Source organism: Pelodiscus sinensis, chromosome 2 (assembly GCF_049634645.1).
Source record: "Pelodiscus sinensis isolate JC-2024 chromosome 2, ASM4963464v1, whole genome shotgun sequence".
NCBI classification, from domain to species: Eukaryota; Metazoa; Chordata; order Testudines; family Trionychidae; genus Pelodiscus; species Pelodiscus sinensis.
The window spans coordinates 113,989,090-114,014,131 of NC_134712.1; the positions used below are offsets into that span (position 1 = coordinate 113,989,090).

Sequence of the window (25,042 nt, forward strand, 5' to 3'; positions counted from 1 at the left end):
GTAAGACTGTTATAGTGCTTTAGGAGTTCAACTTATAAGTGGATTGGTGAAATCTAATTCTAGAACACATACCTGTTTCAGGTATTCTGCACTGCTTCCTGACAGTCATGAACCACTACAGTTATTATGACAATTGAACACCATAGAAATAGGCAAGACATTTTTTATTCAATTGTTTGATATTACTTTTTTTTAAAGTGCATTGACACTGCTTCTTTCATAAATAAAAAAAATTAAAACAATAATAAAAGTAAATCTGGATTGGGAAGCTTCAGTTCTTTGAAATGATGGATCCATGCATTTACCCTTTTATTCTACTAAATTGGTTTAAATTGTGAAAAATCTCAGTTTATAACAAAATGTCAGCAAATTGAACTTTAATATGAATGGATTTGGATAATATCAGATGTTGAATGTCACTTAACTTAGTAGGATTGCAGATTTCAGTGGTGCCCAAGTAGAAGAACTGGAATGTCAGCATGATGGTCGCCTAGAAACAGTTTTAATAGGAAAACATTTTGGGGGAAGGGGAGGTAGATGGAGATAGCTTCACATGTGGCAGAAATTCCACTGTCTTTGCCTGGGTCACTATGAACTTATATCAGTATAATTACATTGCTCAAAGGTGTAAAAATCCCCACCCCTGAGCAAAACAGTTATACCAACCTATACCCTGTCCTCCTTCATTCCTTTCTCCCCTCCCCCTGTAGATAATGTTATGTAGATGGAAGGGCTTAGATATTTCAAGAGAGTTAAAATTCTCTCCTTTGTGTAATTTACTAGAACAGACTCTCAGTAGTTTCTGTGGACCAATTCTTCCTTTTTCCTCCATATTTTTGTCTGTCTTTCTCCTGGCCTGCTCTGTAAATGTCTTGTGATGGTTTCAAGCACCCATTATGATAATTTTAATGCAAGAGAAAGATTGCACTGCAGTTAGCTTGCTATTTTTATTACAACAACTGTAACATTTCTGAAACTACTTGCTCAGGCTGTAGCATGTACTGCCAGAACTATTTGTAAGGTGTCCTATCTGCAAATAACAATTATGCTTGGATGATTTTTTTTATTATTTATTAAAGAATATTCAGATACACTAACCTCTGCGTATAAGAATACAGATTAATTTGTACTGTGTTATACTGGTTGGACTGAGAATCAATGCAATTGTGATAATTAATAATGGTTCTTTAACTCACTATGAGCCAAACAAAAGGATTTCCTTGGAGCAGTTATTCTCAAGGAAAAACAGGTGTGTACAGGAGAGGGTTTATGTTAATGTGTATGAATATCCTTCTTTCTTGCTACATACACAATGTGTGTTGCTATAATTTAAGAGGACTCTGTTGTTCAGAGATCTGCAGTAGTACCACACCCATAGTATTACTAATGGATTTTTGTATGAGCATTGTTAAGACCTAGGAGCTTGAGAAAAGGATAAACATTCAGAACTGAGGCTGTACAAAACAATCAGTTTTTATCTCTGCTAGAAGATCTTACATTGAGAAGATCTAAAATATATATTAATTTATACTTCCCAAAAAGGAAGAAAGGGTGTGGTTATGGTTAACATACAGAGTTAGATGTTAGAGGCACAGGTTCTGTACTTTGCCACAGACTTGATATGGGACTTCAGGCAAGACACTTGAACACTGTTTCTGTTTCATCAGTATCTTAGGGTATGTCTACAAAGCAGCGTGTCTACACAGCAAGCCATTACTTCAAAATAATGGTGAGCTGCAGGACTTCTTACTCCATCTCCTGTAACCCTCATTTCTCAAGGAGTAAAGGAAGTCGAAGGAAGAGTGTCCTTCCTTCACTTCCTGCAGTGTATATCGTCCCAAAAGACAAATTAAGGTATTTTGACTTCAGCTACGCAATAAACATAGCTGAAGTTGCGTATCTTAACTCAACTTTGTCCTGTAGTGTAGACATACCCTTACAGAAGTATTGTTACACTAACTTTAATTTTTGTAAAGTACACTGAGATACATCACTTTCCATCCAAAGATGTATTAGTAAATTGCAACAAAATGATGTCTTCCCACTACAGATATTTACATGCTTAAGTTTGGCCCCAGTTTTGCAGAAGTTTAAGTACATGTTTAATTTTAAAAATGAGAATCATCCAGTTAATTAATTGGAACTACTCAAGTGCTTACAATTAAGAATGTCCATAAGTCTTTGCAGGACTGGAATATAAAATGGCAGCTAACAGATTTACAGGCTTTTAGAACTTAGAAAAGGAAAAGATTACACTGGGCAATCCTTTAGTTGAGTCTACTGGCCATACATGTTTCTTTCTTGCCATACATAGTGTTCAGAAAGTAAGTGAACTTTTGTGCCAGTTCTTAAATACATCAGTGTTCTTTCTAAACAATTGTGTTTGGTATATTAAGTGAAAAACTAGAAGATGGATAATGACGCTGTTGTACATATAAAAGAGCAAAAGCAATCTGTGGCCAAACTGACAAATAGGCATGTGATTAATTGCATTAAAATCAATGGGAATCCTCACCTTGGTAGAGTTACTCATATGTTTTGAAAATAAAGCTGGATAACAAACACCAGGTTTTTTTAAAAGGCACATAACGTGTTTGTTAGCCATTCGCAGCAAATCATTTGAATATATATATTTTTTCCTTTTGGGAAAGAGTATATTTAAAGCACACCCTGGATGCAGAGCATTTTTCTTATCCAGTCATTCATTATCAAGCAACAAAATTAAAGTAAATTTCAACATTTTTGATTGTCTGCCCTAGAATAACTAATAACCTTCCCTCAAAATCTTTTAGGCCACCAGCTGCAAATAAGAATGAGCTTCCATATTTAATAAATTCTATTAACTATACACACAGCCATGTCACATTATAGGTGACCAGGCTCTAATTAAAAGCATACACCATCTGCTGGTTTGTGGCAGCAGGGTAGCACTCCATAACCACCTTAGTTCCTGAGATTGAAATGTATTATTTATGAGCTCTTACTTACCTCATGGAAGCTGAATTAGGAACTGGATGGCCCCATCTAATGGTATGGTAGTGAAGCTGATTGTTAACCTTTTTTTCCTTAAGAATATTCTCTTGCTGTATTATTGAGTGTGGAGAGATGGTTCATGATCAGATTTTATTTTGGACCTGAAACTTGCATTTCACTTTCATAGGAGATTGAAAAGTAATCCCTGAAAACAAACTATTGGAGTGGTTTTCACTGGCTTTTTCTTCCAAGGCAAAATATTTAAGTTTGAAATAAATACATATATTGGTATGAGATATTTTAAATGGTGACAATAATCATGCGAATTACAAATACAACTGAAAAAGGATCCTGCATGATATGCTTATAAGAAGCACATGGAATCTCTTTAGGGGAAAAGGCAAGATGCCACATTTATTAAGAATACAGTATCAAAGCAATTAGCATATGCTTCACAAAGACAGCCCCCCCCCCACACACACACACACAATAGTGCATAGTTACCAGTCTAGCCATAGTAACTGGACAGGTAAAACTGACTGAATGAGGAGTCAGGGTCTTTTAATCATGATTTGAGGCTCCTCTAAGGCTTAGCTTGCGGGATGGAACCCAGAATCCCATAGCAAGAGCTTCCCTTCTTATATATGTAATTTCCCATTTGAGTCTATGGGTATTGCAGTATCATGCTGCAATCATTCATCCTTAAATAGTTTTAATCTCAGGATTTTCCACATTATTCTTCGATGGTTATTGTCATGTTTCTCATCGTTGTCTCTTGTTTGTCTAAAAGCTTCAGGGAGTAGCCAAGTTAGTCTGTAACAGGAAAAACTTGAAAAACAATAAATTTTTAAGCCTAGTAGCAACTTAAAGACTAACAAAACATGTAGATGGTATCATGAGCTTTCGTGGGCAAAACCCACTTCTTCAGATGATAGGAGTATACTAAGTCCAGATCCAAGAATAAGTAAGGGAAGGAGGGGAGTAGAAAAAAGGGGAGGGGAAGAAGAAAAAGAGAGTGCAAATAGTTACAAGAGGCTGTTAAGAATCATTAACACCTCCCTTGCTTGGTTGGTTGGTTGTCATTAAAAGGTGGGAGATAGTGTATGTCCTATATCCCAGTTCAGACCATTAGCATAAGAATTAAACTTGTGAATGAAGTTAAGTTCCAATCCTTCTCTGTGTATTTAGTTTGTGGAATTGGTCTGAAACAAAACAGCCACTTGGAGATCCATTAATGAGTGTCCAGGAAGATTAAAGTGTTCTCCAACAGGTTTTTGTGTGTTGCCTGACTTATGTCCGTTAATTCTTCCCGTAGATATTGTCCAGTTTGGCCAATATACATTGCATTGGGGCATTGCTGGCATATATCACATTAGTGGATGTGCAGTTAAATGAGCCTTTGATTTGATGGTTGATGTCATTGGGTCCAGTGATGAAATCGCTGGTATAGATGTGTGTGCTGATTTGGCACCAGTGCTGATTTCAGGGGTGGGTTCCTGGATGATTATGATGGAGATGTATTGCATGGTAACTGGAAAGAATTTGTTTGAGGTTAGGGGGTTGTATGTAGGTGAGGATTGGCCTTTCCCCCAAGGCCTGTGAGAGTGAGCGATCGTTTTTCAGGATAGGTTGTAGATTGTTGATAATGCGTTGGAGGGGTTTAAGCTGTGGACTGTTGGTCATAACAAATGGAATTCTGTTGTTTTCTCTTCTGGGCCTGTCTTGAAGTAGTTCATGTCTGGGTACTTTTTTGGCTCTGTCAATCTGTTTTTTTTTTTGTTTGTTTGGGTTTTTTTTGCTTCATTGGGTGGGTATTTCAGTTTTAAGAATGCTATATATAGATCCTGTAGATGTTTGTCTCTGTCTGTGGGATTGGAGCAAGTATGGTTGTACCTTAGGGCTTGGCTGTATACAATAGATTGCGAAATGTGTCTGGGATGGAAGCTAGAGGTATGAAGGTAAGTGTAGCGGTCAGTAGGTTTCTGGTATAGGGTGGTGGAAATTTGTCCATCATTTAATAGTACTGTAGTGTCAAGGAAGTGGATTTCTCATGTGGAGTTACTACTCTTGTGTCTCACTCTTGGGGGGTGTCTGCCTGTCTCCAGAGTTCATCATTTCTGCTAATTTAATTCAGCCTCAGACAGAATGGATGTTTCCTGGTTATCTACAAGGTTCCCACTTCTTCTTGACCATCTGGGCATCTGTGATGGTTTTTCACACTTACACATATCCTCCACTCACACCAAAGATCTACAGAGCATTCCAGATAAGGATCACAGAGTTACTAGAAGACACAACTTAGTTTACAATACAGACATTTTCTAATCATGAGACACAAGGAGAAGTAGAAGCGTAGAGATCTCATAAGCATATCATTACACATCAAACGTATAGTTGTATACTGACACTAAAATACTAAATTTTTGCTAGAAGCATGTACCAAATATCTTTATAAACTGACCTCCAGTAAAAATATCTACCGGTCAATTGGGAGTATCTTTTAATAAAAGTGAAATCCATCCAGTGTTTGTAAAGGGCTTTATTGAAGACTGAACAAAGATTATTTATGGGCTTTTAAATAAGGAGAGAGACTTATAGTCTGTGTTTCTAATGGCCCTTGTGGCCTAAAGTTTTGGACACTTTTTTCTGTATTGCTTTGTGAGGGTGGAGGCCATGTCTGTCTTCCCGCCTGTTAGTGGGAATAAGGGCATTGTTCCTTGATTGGAAAGCACCATGCACATTGAGAAAAAACACCTTTTTGAATGGCTGAATCAGCAGCCCTCCTTTGGTGATTTTCAGGCTACAGATTGATGTATGCAATGGTGAGCATTGTGCCTGATGACCCTTGGAATGCCAGAAACAAGAATCAGTGCACTGATTCAAATCACTGTTGAGCTTGATGTGACAAGAAAATGAATGATTGAAATCTCCTTGTGCTCTATAGCACTTGTAACTAGCATTCAGCAGAAGTTGTGTTTTTGTGCTACTTCAGGCCTGTTCTTTGCAGTGCCAAGCAGTAGTGCAATTTACTAGCAGGCAGAGCAATAGCGATTGAACTTCTCTTGTGGGTACTCATATTGTTACAAGGAGACCTTTGGTATTAAAAACAAATAACAGAGAGCATGTAATAAAACGTTGCAGGTAGTTGTACTTAATGTAGACCAAAAAAAAGCCCTGTTTGGTGAAGAAAGTTTAGACAACATGGGGACTTTCTATGTTTCTTTTGATATTATTAAGGATTCTGTTTCCATTAATGAAACCACCATTAGTATGGGTTGAGGAGTAATTCTGCAGTTTATCTGTGATTCCAGTATATCAGTGGTTCCCAACCTTTTTTATGCCAGGGACCAGCAAACCCATTCACAAACTTTTGGCAGACCAGGAACATTTTATTTGCATATTCATTAGGCAGATAATAAGTATGCAGATATGCAAAAACAATGTTACCTGACCGCCTCGTCCCAACTCAGCCCCTTATTCCCCAGTGCCTAACACCCTTTGACCCCCATACCTACACCCTATGCCCTTTGACCCTTTAACCTCTGCCCCCATAGCTCATTCCAGCACCCTCTTGCCCTATGACCTCCACCATTCCTCACCCAGCATCCCTTTGCCCCCCACATGGACAGGGGGAGCAACCACTGTCAGCACACACTTCTTCCTCCTTCGTGCCCCCTGCCTCCCCAAGCATGTCTTATGCCCCCATGGGTACAGAGGGGAGCATGGAGCCCTTGCTGGGCCACCATTACCGAGGGAGGTGGGAGGAAGGGAGGCACCTTCTCCTGGTGCTGACTCAGCCCTTGTGTGACCTCCAGCAAAAATGGCCATGCTGGCAGGGGGAGCGGCCGTTCGTGGCGCACGTGCCTCCTGCTCCGCCTCCTCCTGCCATGTCTCAGCCACTGAGGCTGCTGGAGCTGAGCCACCATGAACAGCTGGTTTGAGCTCTGGCAACCAGCGAGTCGTGTACTGGCAGCGGTCCACAGACCGGCAGTTGGGAACCGCTACACTATGGTTACGTCTAGACTGGCATGATTTTCCTCAAATGCTTTTAACGGAAAAGTTTTCCATTAAAAGCATTTGCGGAAAAGAGCGTCTAGATTGGCACGGACGCTTTTCCGCAAAAGCACTTTTTGTGGAAAAGCGTCCGTGCCAATCTAGACGCGGTTTTGCTCAAGAAAGCCTCGATCACCATTTTCACAATCGGGGCTTTTTTGCGCAAAACAAATCTGAGCTGTCTACACTCACCCTTTTGCGCAAAAGCTTTTGCGCAAAAGGACTTTTGCCCGAATGGGAGCAGCATAGTATTTCCGCAAGAAGCACTGATTTCTTACATGAGATCGTCAGTGTTCTTGCGGAAATTCAAGCTGCCAGTGTAGATAGCTGGCAAGTTTTTCTGCAAAAGCACTTGCTTTTGCGGAAAAACTTGCCAGTCTAGACACAGCCTATATGTTTATAATCTATAATAACGTTTCCAGACTGGTGGGATAGAGAAGTGCTTATACATCTCAGAGAAAATTGAAGTATATGAAGCACAAAGTTCTTCTACATTAAGTTCTAGTAAAGCTAGTGCCAGATATCAAGGTCCTGACCACAACCTTGTGGCTACTGGGGCATAATAAGATTTAACCTGAACAGAGAAGAGAACTTTTGAAGCAGATAAATAGATGATTAGCATATACAACTCTTTGTAAATATCCTCAACAGCACTTTGCTACATTAGCCAAATGCTTTAAAAATGGCTTAGATGTCAAAACTCATATACTTACTAATGCTTTTTCTAAAACAATCTTTAGAACATATGCCATCAGAAGAATAAGAGATGCCTTCAGGGAAAACAAACATATAAAGGATTCAGAAGAAATAGAAAGACTAATAAATAAAGCAAGAACGAACCTAGAGATTATTCATCGGCAGGTAAGCATACTTTGGCTTATCTCTTTTTTACTTAAGGATTGTAAAATGCTGAATTATATGTTCTCCTCTAAGGGTGCAAGTACCATACCATTTACAGAAGGGAGAGAGGTATATCCTTTACAGTATTACTGTTTACAAATGGTGGGGAAGAAGAGTTAGGGAGTAAACGTCTGGCATAGTATTCCATTCTTCTTGATTAGAAGGATTTAAACATGAGTCCCGTATGTACAAATGGTATCAACATCCTGTTCTCTAAACTTCCTTGCTTGTCCCTCTTCTTTCTGCTATTCAGTCCTCTCCTGCAATGTGTTTGTTTTCCATTTGCTTTACTTTTCTCTGTGTTGTGTTTTCTCTTCCTGTCTTATGTCTATCCTCTCATCCTTTCTTTTCCTCCTTCCCACTCACTGTTGTTATGTTCAGGGGAGTGCCAGTAGCTTAAGTCTCCTCTACTCTCTTTTTGTCCCTATTGGAGGCACAGTCCAGTAGGGCATAGAAGCAGAAGCATAGCCAGTCAACATTTTTGAATACATTTGTGAAAATATTTTCTGGGATCAGATATCATTTATTCTTGTCCACTGTGTTCACAACATAGTGCACAGAGCTAGGAATGCTAGCAAGATGATTCTTTGGAACACACCAAATTTAACTGAGTAATATTATGCATAAAGTATATAAAGTTATATTTTTAAGTTGCCCATAGCCTCTTGCTTCAGAAATGGAGCCTAGCTTTCCAGTTCCATCTTCATGATTGTTTTACATTTGTTTACATTCTGAAGTCTTTCTCTGGGAATAATTATTTCGAAATAGTGGCACTAGAGCATCCACACTACTGCTATTTCGAAATAATGATTTTGTTACTCCTGATGAAAAGCAGGAGTACAGATTTTTAATTCCGTGGCCCACATAATTATGTGTGGATACACCACTTATAAATTCGACCTTGGGGGGGTTATTTTGAAATAAAGTCCTAGTGTAGACCAGAGCTACACAAAAAAGCAGGAAGACTGCTTGCTATGTCAAGTCAATCATTTACTATTTAGTAACTGCAGAAGAATACCTCCAAGGTTATTTGTTGAAAGAAGGTCTTAAAAGCATGTAAGGAGTGAGGTGCCAACAAGACATAACTATTTCAAAAAGTGTCTTCTAATTTTGGATACTGTAACACTTAGGTCACTGATCCCATTAACCTAAATGGGATCAGGTCCTGCATGCATGAAGTTCAGTATCCTCAAATTGAGCCAATCTTAGAGGAAAATTTGGTCCTAAATCAGGGGTGGGCAATAATTTTTGATGGGAGGCACACCAAGAATTTGGTAAGTGGTCAAGGGCTGCACTCTTCCACAATATTAATGGAGAAGATGTGGGATCTGAGATGGAGATTGGGTGTAGAAGGGTGCTCAGGGTAGGAGGTTGTGAATTCTGAGAGGGAATTTGGGTGAAGGAAAAGATTGTGACTTGAGGAAGGGGATCAGGGTGCCAGGTTCAGGAGGGGGGTATGGGTGCAGGAGAGGAGTCCAGGGTCTGGGAGGGGACTGTGACCTGGGGCAAGGATGGAGGTGGGTGGTGCAGGGGTTTGGGTTGTGACCTAGTACAGGAGGGGGTTGTGACCTGGGGCAGGAGATTGGAGTGCAGGGTCTGGAAGGGGGTGCAGGAGAAGATTTTGACTTGGAGGAGGAATGCAGGAGGGAATGCAGAGTCTGGAACAGGGTTTTGACCTGGGGCATGGGGAGCAGTAGGAGTTGCAGGGATTTGGATTGTAACCTGGGGCAGAGGATTGGGGTGCAAGGTCTGGGAGTGGATATAGGTGCAGAAGTGGGGGCAGAGGTTTCGGGGAGGAGATGCTAGAGTGCCAGATGCAGGCTCTGGATAGGGGGCAGTTACCTAGGAGCTCCTGGTCAGCTGGTCCCTCAAGCAGGCCCTGTCTTCCATGCGTCCACGTGCCACTCAAAGTGTCTGGCAGTGGGCCCCATGTGCTGCTCTGAGTGCCGTGAGCCCTGGGGGTGGGTACTTTGTCACTGTCTGTCCTGCAAACAGGCAGCTCTCATTGGTTGGTTGCTGTGAGTGGCATGTGAGGGAGGGGCAGGCAGGGAGCCTGCCTGAGGCTCCCACTGGGCCATGGGCTGGATCTGGCCTATGGGATGTATTTTGCCCATCCCATGGGATGTATTATGCCCATTCTTATCCTAAATTATTTGTTTGAAGGTACCACAGTGTGTCTGTCACAAACTTTGGAATAAAACTGATTCGAAGCCCTATGCTTCTAAGTCCTATGTTGTCTTCCATTTTGAGTTGCACTTAACAATCATATGCTCCATGGAAAAACACATTTTTTCTGCATGATGTCATATTTCTTTTAACATCTTGAGTGTTTATTTTCAATCTTATTTTAATTGAACAATTTAATTAATGGAGTAAATGGGCATAAAATAATGGGTTTATATTTAAAATCAACCTCAAAACATACATTATATATTTTTTATTTTTAAACATAAATGCAATGAAGCAAATATTAGGTGTAGTGTACATTTTTTTGTAAGTTTGGGGGTTTATTATGATGTAGCACATCTGGTATTGCTGACTTTTTCATTGCATGTCGATAGAAATTAAATAATACCCCAGCTTGCTGACAATTTGTTGTTACTGTGAAATCAAATTTACATGCTAATTTATGGTTTAGTCATCAAAATGACCATTGAAGTATAAGGTTCATAAATAACAATTTGAATCAGTCTAGTGGGAAATGTGAAATAGTGACAGATTATTATCATTTCATGTCAGTTAACACTGGATTTTCCTGATTTTTTAAAAGACGCCTTATAAAGCTAAAAAGCATGGAGGAACATTAATTTCAACCTCTGTCTTCCCACACTTTCCTAGTTATTGGTTTGATTTGAAAATAGGATAGGTAATAGAGGGAGGCAATCCACAGATTCTTTTCCGCCCATAGTACATGGTATGGAGCTGTTTCTTGTATCTGTTGTCTGACATAAGAGAAGTACATTCTGACCAGTATATTATTATTTTCAAGAGTGGAAAAGTTGCAGCTGTTAATGTCAGCAAAATCCTTTGTGTGTTGTTATTGAGAGAGAATGAGTTCTACTGTCACCAGTAGTGTGATATGTGTCTACTGCATAATTATCAAACTATTTCTTTTTATGCTCCCATGACTTCTCTAAAGGATTAATGCTACTGTTTGAGCAAGAGGTGTATTAGAGACATTTTCCTGAAAAAAATATTGCTTTTGTTTAGATTCTGGATTTATATAAGCCACTTTGAAGATTCATTTGTATTGTGTAATTTTAATGCCCTAGCAAGTTCTCTTCATGACATCACAACAGCTTTTGTTTTTTCACTGTACCAAAATAAACATTTATATCAACCAGTGCATTTTGTTAAAATGCCTATTTTAATCCACAAGATCATTTATTATTGTTTGTTTCATCCTGTAAAGCACTTATTTTTAGCCTTAGATTGAAACTGAAAGGCATTGGTCTGTTGGTTGCCCATTTAAGAAGAAATTACTCTGGATTTCCCAACAGATATGATTTCTACAGAACCAATTATTCTTCTTTTGGCATCATATCACTGAAGTACCCTTCAGTAAAAAGGTTTTGATGCCTCATTGCTTTTGCTTGTTATTTCAAGTAGTCCAAATTGATGAGAACTATGCTTTATACAGAAGATTCTCTTGCCGGGTAACCAACGATATATCAAAAACTTCTGGAGGAGCAATATGAAAGGGTTTCCCTAGTAAGTGTGAATTTGTCTTTCAGTATAACCATGCTCTGAGTGAAGAGGTAGACAATGATCACTCCTCTTTTTAATATAGCTTGAATTATCTTGCTTTCCTTTCTTATGCACATGAATGAGACTGTAGGAAGAGTGTTTGTGAGCTCTATTTAGTGGGCTGTGCTTATAATATTGAGTAATAAGCACTTAAAATGTTTTTAATATCCACAACCTATTATAAATATCTTCTAATTCTTGCAATATTCTTTGGTGTTGGTAAGCATCATCTCCATTTTATTGAGATGAAAACTGAAGCAATGTTGAGTGATGGCCAAAGTGACTTTCAGACCAACTATCAGAACTTAGGAATTCCCATCTCCCATTTATGTGGTTATGCCACACCTGTCATAATCTTATAACAGTCTTGGGTTTTTTTTTTCCATTGCAACCTACTTTAATTAGATGACAAGGATATTTCATGTTAGAACCTCTATTTGTGTATACCATTAGAAGAATTCTCCCAGACTAATAGTTTGCTTTTGGAGTTATGTTATATCCATTTCAGTAGAGCATATCCAGAGTATTCAACCTTCATGATAGTCAGTATCAATATGTGCCCGTTAGCGATGCAAGCAACAAGTTGGTGAATTTAGAGATTATCTGATAAATATACTAGAACATCACTACTATTATTATGAATCAGTAATAATATATCTGCAGCATAAATTATTTGACTCTTTTCCTACTGTCAGCACTTCCTAAATGATTTAGCTATATGGCAGATTTTTAGTACTATGTGTGGTATTGTATTCAACATTTCATTTTTAACATTTGAGGAGTTTTAGAAAGCATTGGAGTGGCATAGACACTTTGAAATGTATTGTGTTTGAAGAGCGAAATTGGCTTGGGCTCTGCACTTGCTTTTGGATCCCACTGCCAATTTTTTGTAGCTTTACCACCAAATTTTCCTGTTTTTACACACCAGGGGCTGCTTGACTATAGGGACGACAGTGGAACCGATTCATATAGAAAAAATTTTTTACAGCGAAAAAATAATATTGTTTTTCCTCTGATCTTTTCATTTTTAGTAATCTTAGATTTTACTTGCAACTGTGGAAGGTAAACATCATCCCTACCTGGGTCCAGTCACCAAAGTCTTTAATAGATTGGGAGTTGACCATCACATATTCCTTGTCATCCTCCAAGAGAACTACTTACACTAGTGGGAAGAGTGCACAGGGCTCCACACACTGCCCTTGTCCTGAGCACTATCTCTGCACTCCCATTGGCTGGGAACCTGCTGCTGGCTGCTTCTGCTGCACAGCATGATCTGCAATGCCAGGACAGGCAGGAAGCCTGCCTTAGCACCCCACTGTACCACTGACCGGGAGCAGCTCGAAGTAAGCCTCTCCTGCCCCTTTGACCTCCTCCCAAAGCTGAAGCGCTCAGTCCACTCTGGAGGCCACACTTTAGTCAATTTATGTTGGGTTGTAGGCATCAACAATTTTCTTCAACTGGGTCATGAGAAAAAAAAAGTTTGAAAGCCCCTGACTTAGACTACCAATCATGAGAGGCAGAATGCACTTAGCAACAGTACCTGGATCATGAAACTTTGTTGTTAGAAATTTTAATTCTAAGCTATAGATAAAACAAACATCTAGGGGTGGTTTTTCTCCCTCTTGTATGACAGTTGTAAAATTACATAATATCTTTGGGGCAATGCACCATAGGGACATAAAGATGTAAATGTCCCCAAACTCCGTGAATGAGAGAAGCAAGGGACCAGCAGCCGGCAGGCCCAGGGGACTGGGGAAGACGGGCCTGCTGCCACCAGCAGCAGCAGTTGCCCATCTCCTCTGCATTCACTGGCAGCAGTAAAGGGAAGCGGAGCTACGTGGCCTTAACTGACTCTACTCCAACTCTTGCCGCATTACTTGGGTGAGGGAACGGGATCACCCCCGCACTCACTGGTGGGAATGAGAGTGACAGTCAGGAAAGCAGAGTGAGCTAGAGTCACATCACTCTACTTCCTCCCCTCTCCTCCTCAGACCCAACCACTGCTGCCAGTCCCAGACTCCCAGCCCTAGAAGTCCCCTGGGCTGCATCACTCAGGTGAGGGGGTATTGGAGGAAGAGGCAGAGTGAGGGCAGAGCAAGGGTTAGGAAGAGGAAGAGAGAGGTGGGACCTGGAGCAGAGGGAAGTGTGGTGCAGTGAGGAGTCACGTGGGGGATAGGTCACGTGGAGGGTAGACCCTCTCCCCTCCCTGCTGTGTCCCTCCTCACTAGTCACCCCTGGAGAGGGAATAAGAATTTTTTGGCGATGTGATTTTATAATCTTTAGCAACACACTAATGAAATATTTTTAAAGCAAATTTTAAACTAAGGTCCTATAGACTAACATAGTAAATTCAGAAAAAAACAGTATATAGCTGTGTTTGGCAATTGCCTATTAAATGGCTTCATTACCACTTGAAAGGCTCTTTCATAGGTTTAGTGTTCTGCTATTCGCTCTGGAAGGCTTTCCCCTTTTTAAGTTAACTAGATTCTCTAGGGAGGAAGCAGAGCCACAAAACAGAGATAGGAAGAGCCTGGTGAGTGCACATTAAGATCCAGTCGTGCCCCAGATTTTTGGGTGCCCAACGCTGCTGCTTATTTTGTGATAATGGAAAGAAGAGTAAAAGGCTACAGTAAAACTCCAATCGTCCGGCATCTGATGGTCTGGCACTCCTGATGATCCGGCACCATCAGGAACCCGGAAGTGCTCCGGGCAGCCGGACCTTGGAGCTGCTCTGCCCCCAGCTTCCCCGATTCAGCCGCTGCTAAAACTGACCAGCGGCTGACTCCAGGAAGCCGGAGGCAGAGCTGCTCTGCCCCGGCTTCCTGGAATCAGCCCCTGATCAGTTTCAGCAGCAGCTGACTTGGGTAAACCTGGGACAGAGCAGCTGGGGTGCTGCCAGGTTGGTCCCCGCAGCGCTACTGGACTAACCCGGCAGCGCCCCAGCTGCTCTGTCCCAGGCGTCCCGATTCACGCGCTGTTGAAACTGACCAGCGGCTGACTCCAGGAAGCCCGGGGCAGAGCAGCTCTGCCTCTGGCTGCCTGGAGTCAGCCGCTGATCAGTATCAGCAGCGGCTGACTTGGGGACACCTGGGGCAGAGCAGCTGGGGTGCTGCCGGGTTGGTCTAGTAGCGCCAAGGAGCGGCGCTGAGGGACCAACCCGGCAGCACCCCTGCTGCTCTGCCCCAGGCGTCCCCAAGAGCAGCTGGGGTGCTGCCGGGTTGGTCTCTCAGCGCTAAGAGTCGGTGCTACTGGACCAACCCAGCAGCACTCCAGCTGCTCTGCTGCAGGCGTCCCCGATTCAGCCGCTGCTGAAACTGACCAGCAGCAGCTGAATCAGGAACACCTGGGGCAGAGCTGGACTATCGGAAGGGGGGGATATGAGGAGTCTGGGGTGGCATCCTCCCCACCCCACCCTAGATCCCTCATAGCCTCCCCTTCTGATAATCCAGCATATTTGATAATCCAGCAACCCCTAGGTCCTAAAGGTGCCGGATTATCGGAAGTTTACTGTATATACTAACGCTTATAGTTTGGGGAATGTTTAGGATCCATGCTGTAAAAACAGATAAAAGTTCTGCTGGTTTGAAACTTTCACCTTGTGTGGATCACCAACTCAAAGAGTAGAAGCCCCAAAACAAAGAACACGAGGCTTCATGGTTTGTAGGCAGGTGCATGTTTCAAAGAGCTTGCAAATAAGGTTTCATCCTATAAAGCTAGCATCACACTTAGTACTTGCTACTTCATAAGAGACAGAACACTATCACATAGCAAAGATCTGGCCTTAATGCAATACAATATACCATAGATTACTTGGTAACACAGGATTTAAAAAAATAATTAATATCAGAGTTTTAGATGTCTGCAACACTCCGAAAAGTTCTGTTAAAAGAATCTTTTTCTTTCTTACCGTAAGCCATTAACACCTATGTACACTTTGTTTGAAATGTAATCATGCAAATGTCCTCCTAGCGCGTGTGCGTGCGCGCGCACGCACACACACACACACACCCATGCAGCCCGCTTCCCCCCGCCCTCCCTAAGCCAGCCAGCCAGATAGAACTGCAACAAGTGAGTCAAGACACCCCAAACAAACTCCCCCCTGCCTTCACCTCACTGCACAGATGCCAGCATCCACCCACCCCGTGTTTCCCCTACCTACTCGATTCCCACCTACCCCATGCAGTCAGCCCCTTACCTTCCCCTTCCCAGCCCAGGAGGCTTGAGGAGAGTGCTGGGTTTCTGTTCCTGTCTCTGCCTCTCTCTCGCCTCCCGCAGACAGGACTCTCCAAACTCCTCTCCCCCAGCCAATTCCTCACTGCCTTCCTCCCTCCTCCTTCCCCCACCACTTATTCCCTCCTTATGGATATGTCTACACTACCACCCTAGTTCGAACTAGGGTGGTTAATGTAGGCAACCGGAGTTGCAAATGAAGCCCGGGATTTGAATTTCCCGAGCTTCATTTGCATATTGCCGGGCGCCCCCATTTTTAAATTTCCGCTAGTTCAGACTCTGTGCCCGCGGCTATACGCGGCACGAACTAGGTAGTTCGGATTAGGCTTCCTATTCTGAACTACCGTTACTCCTTGTGGAACGAGGTGTACCAGTAGTTCAGAATAGGAAGCCTAATCCGAACTACCTAGTCCGTGCCGCGTGTAGCCGCGGGCACAGAGTCTGAACTAGCGGACATTTAAAAATGGGGGCGCCCGGCAATATGCAAATGAAGCCCGGGAAATTCAAATCCCGGGCTTCATTTGCAACGCCGGTTGCCTACATTAACCACCCTAGTTTGAACTAGGGTGGTAGTGTAGACATACCCTATCTTATCTGCTTTGAGAGCTCTTCCATTTCAAGTGTGCAGCAGCTCCCTTAAGCTGAGACACCTCTTCCCCCACCAGTTAGCTGAAGTCCCTGCCTGTGAAGGAGCTCTGAACCTCTGAGCAGGGTTCAGAAAACAGCTGTGTGGCCACGCAGCTTACAGGGAACTTTGCTACTGACTGTTACCCGAGAACTGTTTGTTTGCTGCCCCACCCTGAACCAAGGCCTGGACCTGTATTTCCAAACTGTGTGTTGCCCACCCAGAGCCTGGGCTGATACCTAGCCACTGTTGGCTCATCCTGACCATAGGCCTGAGCCCCAGGACTATTGTAGTGTGTCCACAGTGAGGGCTCAGCATAATTAATTGGAGATGTGGCCCGAACAAAGCTCGAGTTCTTGACTTAGTGACTGTGGACTGACCTGAGGCGGAAGCCCAGTACAGCTGATTTCCCAAAGAGAATCTATGCAGGGGTGCAGTGACACGGAGTTGCCACCCACTGATCAGGAGGGAGAGGAACCCCTCCCAGAACCCTGGTGTGCTACAGTCCTCAAAATAGGGACATTTCTACTTTTGGGTGGTAAGATTGTCTACCTGCTATCCCCTTGTACTTCCTACTTTGGTGTATCCAGTCCCAAGATGCATATAAATGCATGCTTCCAGCCTTCCACTGCAGCTGCACTTCAACTGGATTATTCCAAATGAAACCACCTGTGGGAGTTGCACTCATAACTCCATTTACATATAAAACTTTGTAGAGAAATAGTAGGTAGAAATAACTCCTGTTCAATACAGTTCATTATGTTTGTACCAGATTTTAATCTGGCTATTCAGACTTATATTGGCATTGGTGGCTGTGATTTATTAAAGCTGGATTTCTAATGTTGAACTGTGTCCAGCTTAAAGCTGAACATTCTCATCTTTTGATGCCTGGTGAGCGAGAGGGACTAGCCCTGCTGCATAGTACAGTGTTTGAGAGGATTTTGGATTTATCAATCATAAGTCAACTCCCAAGCTTACCCAAGAAGAAAGAGGCATGATGGTGATTTGTTTTTGTTGCTACTGGATTAAAAAAGCATTTGCGTAAGGCTCATATTTATATTATAAGTTATATTCATATCTGAAATGAATCTGACCTGATCTTCATTTTCTAATCATATATTTTTGATAAAACATTGTATAAGAAAGTTCACTTCTTAGGGTGTTGAGGTGAGTTATAGATATGGGGCCACTTAAAAACCAGAACTGGATTGTTAACTTTTATTTAAACTTTTTAATTTTTTTTATTATTTTAAGTGTTTGCTGGAAAAATGGAATTTGCTCTGTTTTTCTTCTGATAAAGTGGGGTTTATTTTGTTTTGTTTCAGGGTGGGAGAGGTCTTTTTTTTTTTTTTTTTTTTAAACTGAAAGAAGGTGGGCTCAAACCTGGTAATATCGTCAGTTGATCAAAGATGCTTCTTTCCAGAATCAGATTTAAAATGCATTTATTCAGGGCCTCATATTTTCTGGGGCTGTATTGTATCACTCCTGAACTTCCACTTGTTATTGTGAACGTCCGCTTTTTTTTTTTCCTAGTGTGGCCACGGTTTGAGTGCTGGAAGCACAGCACTAGTACTCTGTCAGTGTTTCTCAACCAGTGGTCCAAGGACTCTCGGGGTACTTGAGAGAAGTTTGCGGAGTTTGTCAACACAACTGAAAGTTGGAGAAAACTGAATTTTTGTTTTGAGTTTTACAGTGCTTTATTATTTTTGTACTTTTTACACCCAAAATTTCATCGCCTGTCCGGCTACGATTAAGTTGTTTAAACAAATATGTGGCAATGGTAGAAAAAAATGTTGTGTCTGAAAACTGTAGGTACTGGGGGTACTTGTAATTTCTTTCTTTCTTTTTTTTTTTTTTTAAGGGTGGTTTGCTCTGTGTAAACCACCTCCATGCTCCCAATGTTACAGCCTGTTTCATGCTGACACTTTATAGCACTGTAATTTGCTGCACTTGGAGGGCTGGGGTTGACTATAAAGTGTCAGTGTAGACTTGGCCTAACTGCCAGTGTTTTTCTTTGAAATCTCAGTACAAAGTTAATTTCTTGTATGAAATCCACATTAAGCAATGTCTGTAAAAGAGACAGAACCTTCTCATTTTTTCTGTTCACTCTTTGTGTAAAATTTTCGCCTGTGTATAATCTCTAGGTCAGACAAATGTCAGAGCTGTTCCCCATGCTGGCACTCCAAGTGTAGAAGGTGGGGGCCAGCCAAAGGCCTTAAATACCTTGCCTCTATTGGCTCTGCTTACAAAAAAACTCCCCAGAGTCACAGATGCACTGGCTCTGGAAGATAGGCTGCCACCATCAAGTGATTTTTAAAAACCCTCAAAAAAACAGGAAGGAACACTTGATTTCCTTCCCTGGGGTACCCCAAGATCTTCTACCACAAAAGAGCTTGGAAAAAGAAACAAAAAGTACAGAAAACAAACTATGTCTCTTGATAGCTGACTTCTCAGTCGATGCAGGTACACAGAGACCTCCTGTTACCTTCTAGGACACAAGAATCAAATCATCTCCTTAAAACGGGTGATTTTATTAACAAAACAAAAAGGATATACTTGATAAAGTATACTTGGTTGCTAGGTGTTACAGAGCAACTGAGGGTGCATCTACGCAGCTCCCTAAACTCCAAATAAGATAACGTAATTTGCGTTTCTTATCTTGAATCTTTCAAAATAGCTCATTTTGAAATTTGGCATGTCTACACAGCACCAAATTTCGAAATAACATGGTACAGGCAGTCCCCGGGTTACGTACAAGATAGGGACTGTAGGTTTGTTCTTAAGTTGAATCTGTATGTAAGTCGGAACTGGCATCCAGATTCAGCCGCTGAATCTGGACGCCAGTTCTGACTTACATACAGATTCAACTTAAGAACCCCAGGCGTCCCCAAGTCAGCTGCTGCTGAAACTGATCAGCAGCTGATTCCAGGAAGCCCGGGGCAGAGCAACTCTGCCTCGGGCTTCCTGTAGTCAGCCGCTGGTCAGTTTCAGCAGCGGCTAACTTGGGGACGCCTGGGGCAGAGCAGCTCGGGTGCTGCTGGGTTGGTCCAGTAGCGCGGCCGCTCCTCGGCGCTACTGGACCAACCCAGCAGCACCCCAGCTGCTCTGCCCCAGGCGTCCTGATTCAGCCACTGCTGAAACTGATCAGCAGCGGCTGAATCAGGACTCCTGGGGCAGAGTAGCTGGGGTGCTGCCGGGTTGGTCCAGTAGCGCCAAAGAGAGGTGCTGTGGGACCAACCAGCAGTGCCCCACCTGCTCTACCACAGGCCCCGGGCTTTGCTCCACATCTCCCTGGTCTGCTGAGGGGGGCACTAGCTGCGTCCCCCCCAGCAGACCAGAGAGACGCGGAGCAAAGCGGCGGAGGACCCGGGGCCGGACCCGCGGCGCTTCCAGATCAGCTGGAAGCGCCGGGGGTCCGGACCCGGGTCCTGCGCGGCTTTGTTCAGCGTCTCCCTGGTCTGCAGACCAGAGAGACGCTGATCAAAGCAGCGCAGGACCCCTGGCGCTTCCAGATCAGCTGGAAGCGCCGGGGGTCCAGCCCCGGGTCCTGGGCCGCTTTGCTCCCCGTCTCCCTGGTCTGCTGGCTCCCGCAGCAGACCAGGGAGACGGGGAGCAGCTTTTCTCGCTCCGGAGGAGGCGGGCGGCAGGACCAGGCGTCCCGCCGCTCCAGTCCTCCCGGGCGAGAAAATCCCCGTTCGTATCTGTGGATCCGACATAAGTCGGATCCGCGTAACTCGGGGACTGCCTGTATTTCAAGCCAGCCCTTATCTCTCATGCAATGAGGTTTACCAGGATGGTGAAACAGTGCACCTGTTATTTCAAAAAATATTTTGAAATAACGGATGGCTTGTGTAGACACGGGATAGCTATTTTGGGATACCTGTGGTATCCTGAAATAGCTGTGCAGTGTAGATGTACCTGGAGAAAAGAACAGATCAAAACACAAAGAAACAATCTCTTTGGGCTGTAGCTTTAATATGGTGAGTAGGGAAGTGAAGATACATGAAATTCACACTGAGAAGTTTAACCAAACAACCAACACAAAGAAAAATACCCTATGATTCTATGATCATGACTAAATATACATTTTCCCCTTATTGACTCACAATCCCTTCATGGTCCAGTCCACTTACATGCCCCAAATTCCTTGGCGGCATGGTAGTCCTGATGATTGCAAATTGCTCCCTCAAGCCTTTAACTTAGAATTCACACAAAGAAAGAAGCAGCTAGGTATCTACGCAATTCAGATTTCATCAGTCTTTCCCATTGGCTTTCTGCCAACATCGCTGCTACTACCCGAGTTTAACCCTTTAGTCAATGAGTGCTGGCCAGCACTCCTCTTATCCATCACAGACAACTTGTCTTCTGTGGTTTTTACACAGTGTCTCATCTGTCCTTTAATACAAATTTTAGGCAGGCTATATAGTTAGTTAGGTTTCAATTAAAAGAAGCTTTATTTTGGCAGTATTTTTCCATAAAGCGCGATCTAACAAATCAATCTTGATGATCACCCTTCTTTGTTGTATTTTTTTAATGTATATACCAATTCAAATGCTGTTTAATCTGTCATATGTTAGCTGTGGCTGTTCTTAAAGCAGAAAAGAAAGAGTATGTGCTATATTACTGGGGGTAGGAAAGAAATCAAATGTGTTTTCACTAATTTTCCATTGTCATGAAGGTTGAGGTCTGGGGAAGAAAGCCATCAGTTTTTAATATCTGTATGTCAGTCTCTGACCTTTGAAATTTTAACCAAGGAAGACTCTCTTCCAAGTAACTTGTAGAAGAGGAGAAAGTTTTAATTAATACTTACACAATCTCCTGGGTAATGCTACATTGCTGCTCTTTTCAGCTCTGCATCTATTGAGGAGTGCTCTTTTCTTTGGTCATTACAAGCAAATAGCTGCAGTGCCCTTCACCTTGATGGATGATATTAGGCCAGTGCCTTATTTCTAAAAGCAGTTTTAAAAAACTCCAAAGACTAAAGGAGTCAAAATTAGTTGAGTCACATTTATATTCTGTGTATACACTGTATATATCTATGTGGTGAGTTCACTTATGGAATGTGAACAGTTATTATGGGTCCGTGACGAGCTAGGTAAGTACACAAATATACTATAGTTGTGTGTGCACAGTGAATGTAAATATGCACATGTGTGCACACAATATGTATAAGCTCTTGGGAGCAGGGATTTTTTACTGCCTTTTGGACAGCACCTGGCACAGTGGTGTCCTGGTCCATGTCTCGGACTCAAACATTACTGCTGAATAACAATAATAATAATAATAATAATAATAATATGCTCACAGTCTATTGTTTCTGTGTGCTGACTGCATATCAAGTACCTTGATCTGCGTTACTTACCTGTTTTGTCAGGTTATATGTTTGTAATCAGAGCACCATGTGACCTGATCAGTTAGCCTCTTGTTAATACTACAGTACCTTGTTTGTGATTTGCTTATTTTTAATGTTGGCCCCATGCTCACCTTGTCTGTTTAAATTATTTTAATTTGGATCAAAAGTACCTTTTGTCTCCCAGCAACCTAATTTCCCTGTGCATTTCTCTGTAGTGAATACTTATTGATGGTCATTACTCGCTAACTGCTTGTGCCCAGTGCACCTCTGGGAGGTTAATCAATCATGTGCTTTTTTTAATTGACATCAATAATGTGTTTACATTTATCAATATTTCTTAATTGTCAAGTTATAACAGTGGAATATCAATAATAAATCACGCCAATGGTGCACTACATACATTAGAGATTTAAGAGTCTCTTTAAGCAATTTGACATAATGGAAATTGCTTTGGAGTGATTTGTATGAGCTGTGTGGGAAGAGGTCCAAAAATTGGTATGTAAATGCATGTACTGTATAATAACATTAAAGAACCAGTCCATCGAAATGGCAGTAGGATGGGTTTTGCCATATACATTATGTACTATTATGAGGAATGAAGAAGACTTAAAGGCTCCAACCAAGACTGGGAACTCATTGTGCTAAATGCTACACATAAACATGGTGGGAGACAGTTCCAGTCTTAAAGAGATTACAAACTAGATGAAACAAAGATTGGGCAAAAGAAAGTATTATTCCTACTGTAAACATAGGAAATGAGGCAACGCGAGACTTAGCACTTGATCCAGAGAAGCATGTAAGATTAACTTTAAGCACGTGAGATATCGCATTGATGCTGAAGATTAAACATACGGTATGTTTAACTGCTTTTCTGTGTTGGGGCTCAAGGGACTTGCCTGAGGTCACACAAGATGCTTCTGGCAGGGTTGAGAATGAACCAAGATCTTTAAAGTCCCAGTCTGGTATCTTAAAACCATCCATTCTCTCTTCTATCTCCACTAGCTTCATGCTGTATGTAATAAGCTGCACATATGACAATCATCTGAGTGAGAGAGACCTGGCTGTTTTACAGACTGCTCAAAGGATAACTTTCAAATTACAGACATGTCTAATAAGAATGGGAAAAAAATAAATGGGGGGAAGAGGTGAAGGTTGAAAAATTGATAAGATAATACTCAGCACAAAGTAGGAAGAAAAATAATGCCAATGAAGCAGGTACTGCCTTCCTTTCTAATCTTACATAGTTCTTCTTACACACCTGATAAGATTGAAGTTCAGGGTTCTTAATGTCTCATAAGAAAGTATTACTCATTATTTTGTTATTTATTCATCATTTATAATGTTATGGATTTAAATAGTTCTTTACACATAGCAAGAGAAAGCATTAATTCTCTTAAAGATCTGACCATCTAAATCAGGAGGGAGAAACCTCAGGCCCGGGGATCACATGCTGCCCCCAGCTTGACTCGATTTGTCCCCCAAGGCTCAGGATCCTCTCCCCTAGCATTGAGGAGCTGGTGTTGGTGCTCTGTGCTCCCCCCACAACTCCTCGCTGTGTCACTGCAGGGCTGGAGCACACAAAATCTACTAAGCTCTACCCCTTAGGCTCTAGTGAGTGAGGAGAATGTGGGGAGTGTCTTTCTCCTCAGTTATGGACCACATCAGTGAGGGGTTCTTTTGTTTCCTCACTTGGGTGTAGCCCCGACTGATTTCTCTGAGAGTCAATTGCCCTTGACCCAAAAAAGATTCCCCACCCCAGTCTAAATAAAACTAGAACAACAAATGCGTAAGCGAGGACATGGGGAGTGGTTTAGGAGTGAAAGAGGGAGACTATTACTGATGACCAAAAGGAGGTTTTGATTTTTGAAGGAGCAGAGAAGGGGAGTAGGGAATATCAAAATGATCTAAGTCACTTTACACGAGTAGCTTTGAATTTGATTTGGTAAGAGGCAGAGAGGAAATATAGGAATTAGTACAGGAATGGGGAACCTCTGGCCTGGGGGCCGGGGGCCCAGCTTGCCTAGATCTGGCCCCCAAGGCTCAGGACTCTCCCCTCCCCCCCAGCATTCGGGGGCCTGAATTGGTGCTCCAATCCTCCCCTCATTGCCCCACCGTGGGAATGGAGCACACTAACCTGGGACCCACAGACTCTCATGTGTAAGGGGGAATGTGGGCCAATGGAAGAATGTGTCTTTGTCCTCGGTCAGGGGCTATGTCAAGGAGGGTTTCTTTGTTTTTTGTTTTTGCTTCTCACTTGTGTGGCCCCCGACTAATTTTTCTGTGGGTCAGCGGCCCCTGACCCAAAAAGGTTCCTCGCCTCTATTTAGTAAGTGGTCAGATCAGACAGAGGAAGATTTTAACAATGGTATTTTGGGCCAAGGTGAAAGTCATGGAGGATAGAGAAAAGAGTTATGCTAACCAAGGTGAAGGATAATCCAACCATTTTAGCAGTTGGGACACTAGAGCTAATGATTTGGAGGCGGGGGAGAGCATTTATACCAGCATTGTAATATCTGAGCAACTTTTGCAAAGTGGACATTTTGAAAAAGCAACAGCAGGACTTAGTGAAGGGTTGGATTTGGTGGGGGAGGAATGAAAGAGGAGAGTGAAGAGTCACGAGTTCTCCAAGGACTCCATCCTGAAAGATGAGAAGGTAGATTAAACATCCAAAGCTTGTTCCCTGATCAGTGAAAATCGGTGGCAAAACTTTCACTGATTTCAGTGATACAGAAACAGATCTCCCAGGATTTTATGGCCTTTTGACTTAGTAATCATAGTAATTTTAGTTCTTTGGAATCCTGAAGTGTATTACCAAAGTTCTCTCATTTGAAAAATATTGCTTCTAAATTGATTCTTTTTATTCACTAGTTTGAACATATGTCAGAAGACAACTAAAACAACAAGATAGCTACCATTATAGTGACCCACAGGTTCTTATGGAGGCCTGGCATCTCCCACATATCATCATTGAATCATTATGAAAACCGGGACTCCAGTTCCTATATTGCATATTCTCTTTTAAATCTCTAAAGAACACATACAAAACCCTCTTTGGGGAGAACAAGAGATTTTATTCTTAAAATATTATAAAGTTAAAAGTTTTCTACTATCAAAAGAGGCTATTAAAAAGCATAAAGAACATAAGACTAAATGGAAAAAAT

The 25,042-nt window shown here is 42.2% G+C and overlaps 1 protein-coding gene across 5 annotated transcripts in view; it reads left to right on the forward strand.

Annotated features, from left to right (window-relative positions):
• RPP40 (ribonuclease P/MRP subunit p40) overlaps positions 1 to 25,042 on the forward strand; it is a 215,569-nt gene that overhangs the window by 39,751 nt on the left and 150,776 nt on the right. For all 5 annotated transcript variants that reach the window (XR_012901668.1, XR_012901669.1, XM_075921302.1 and 2 more), the window contains exon 2: positions 7,767 to 7,887. Coding sequence is in view for 3 of the 5 variants with exons in the window: in XM_075921302.1 (XP_075777417.1) it covers positions 7,767 to 7,887 (121 nt within the window). In the remaining 2 variants the exon portion in view is untranslated. The remainder of the gene's footprint in view (positions 1 to 7,766; positions 7,888 to 25,042) is intronic.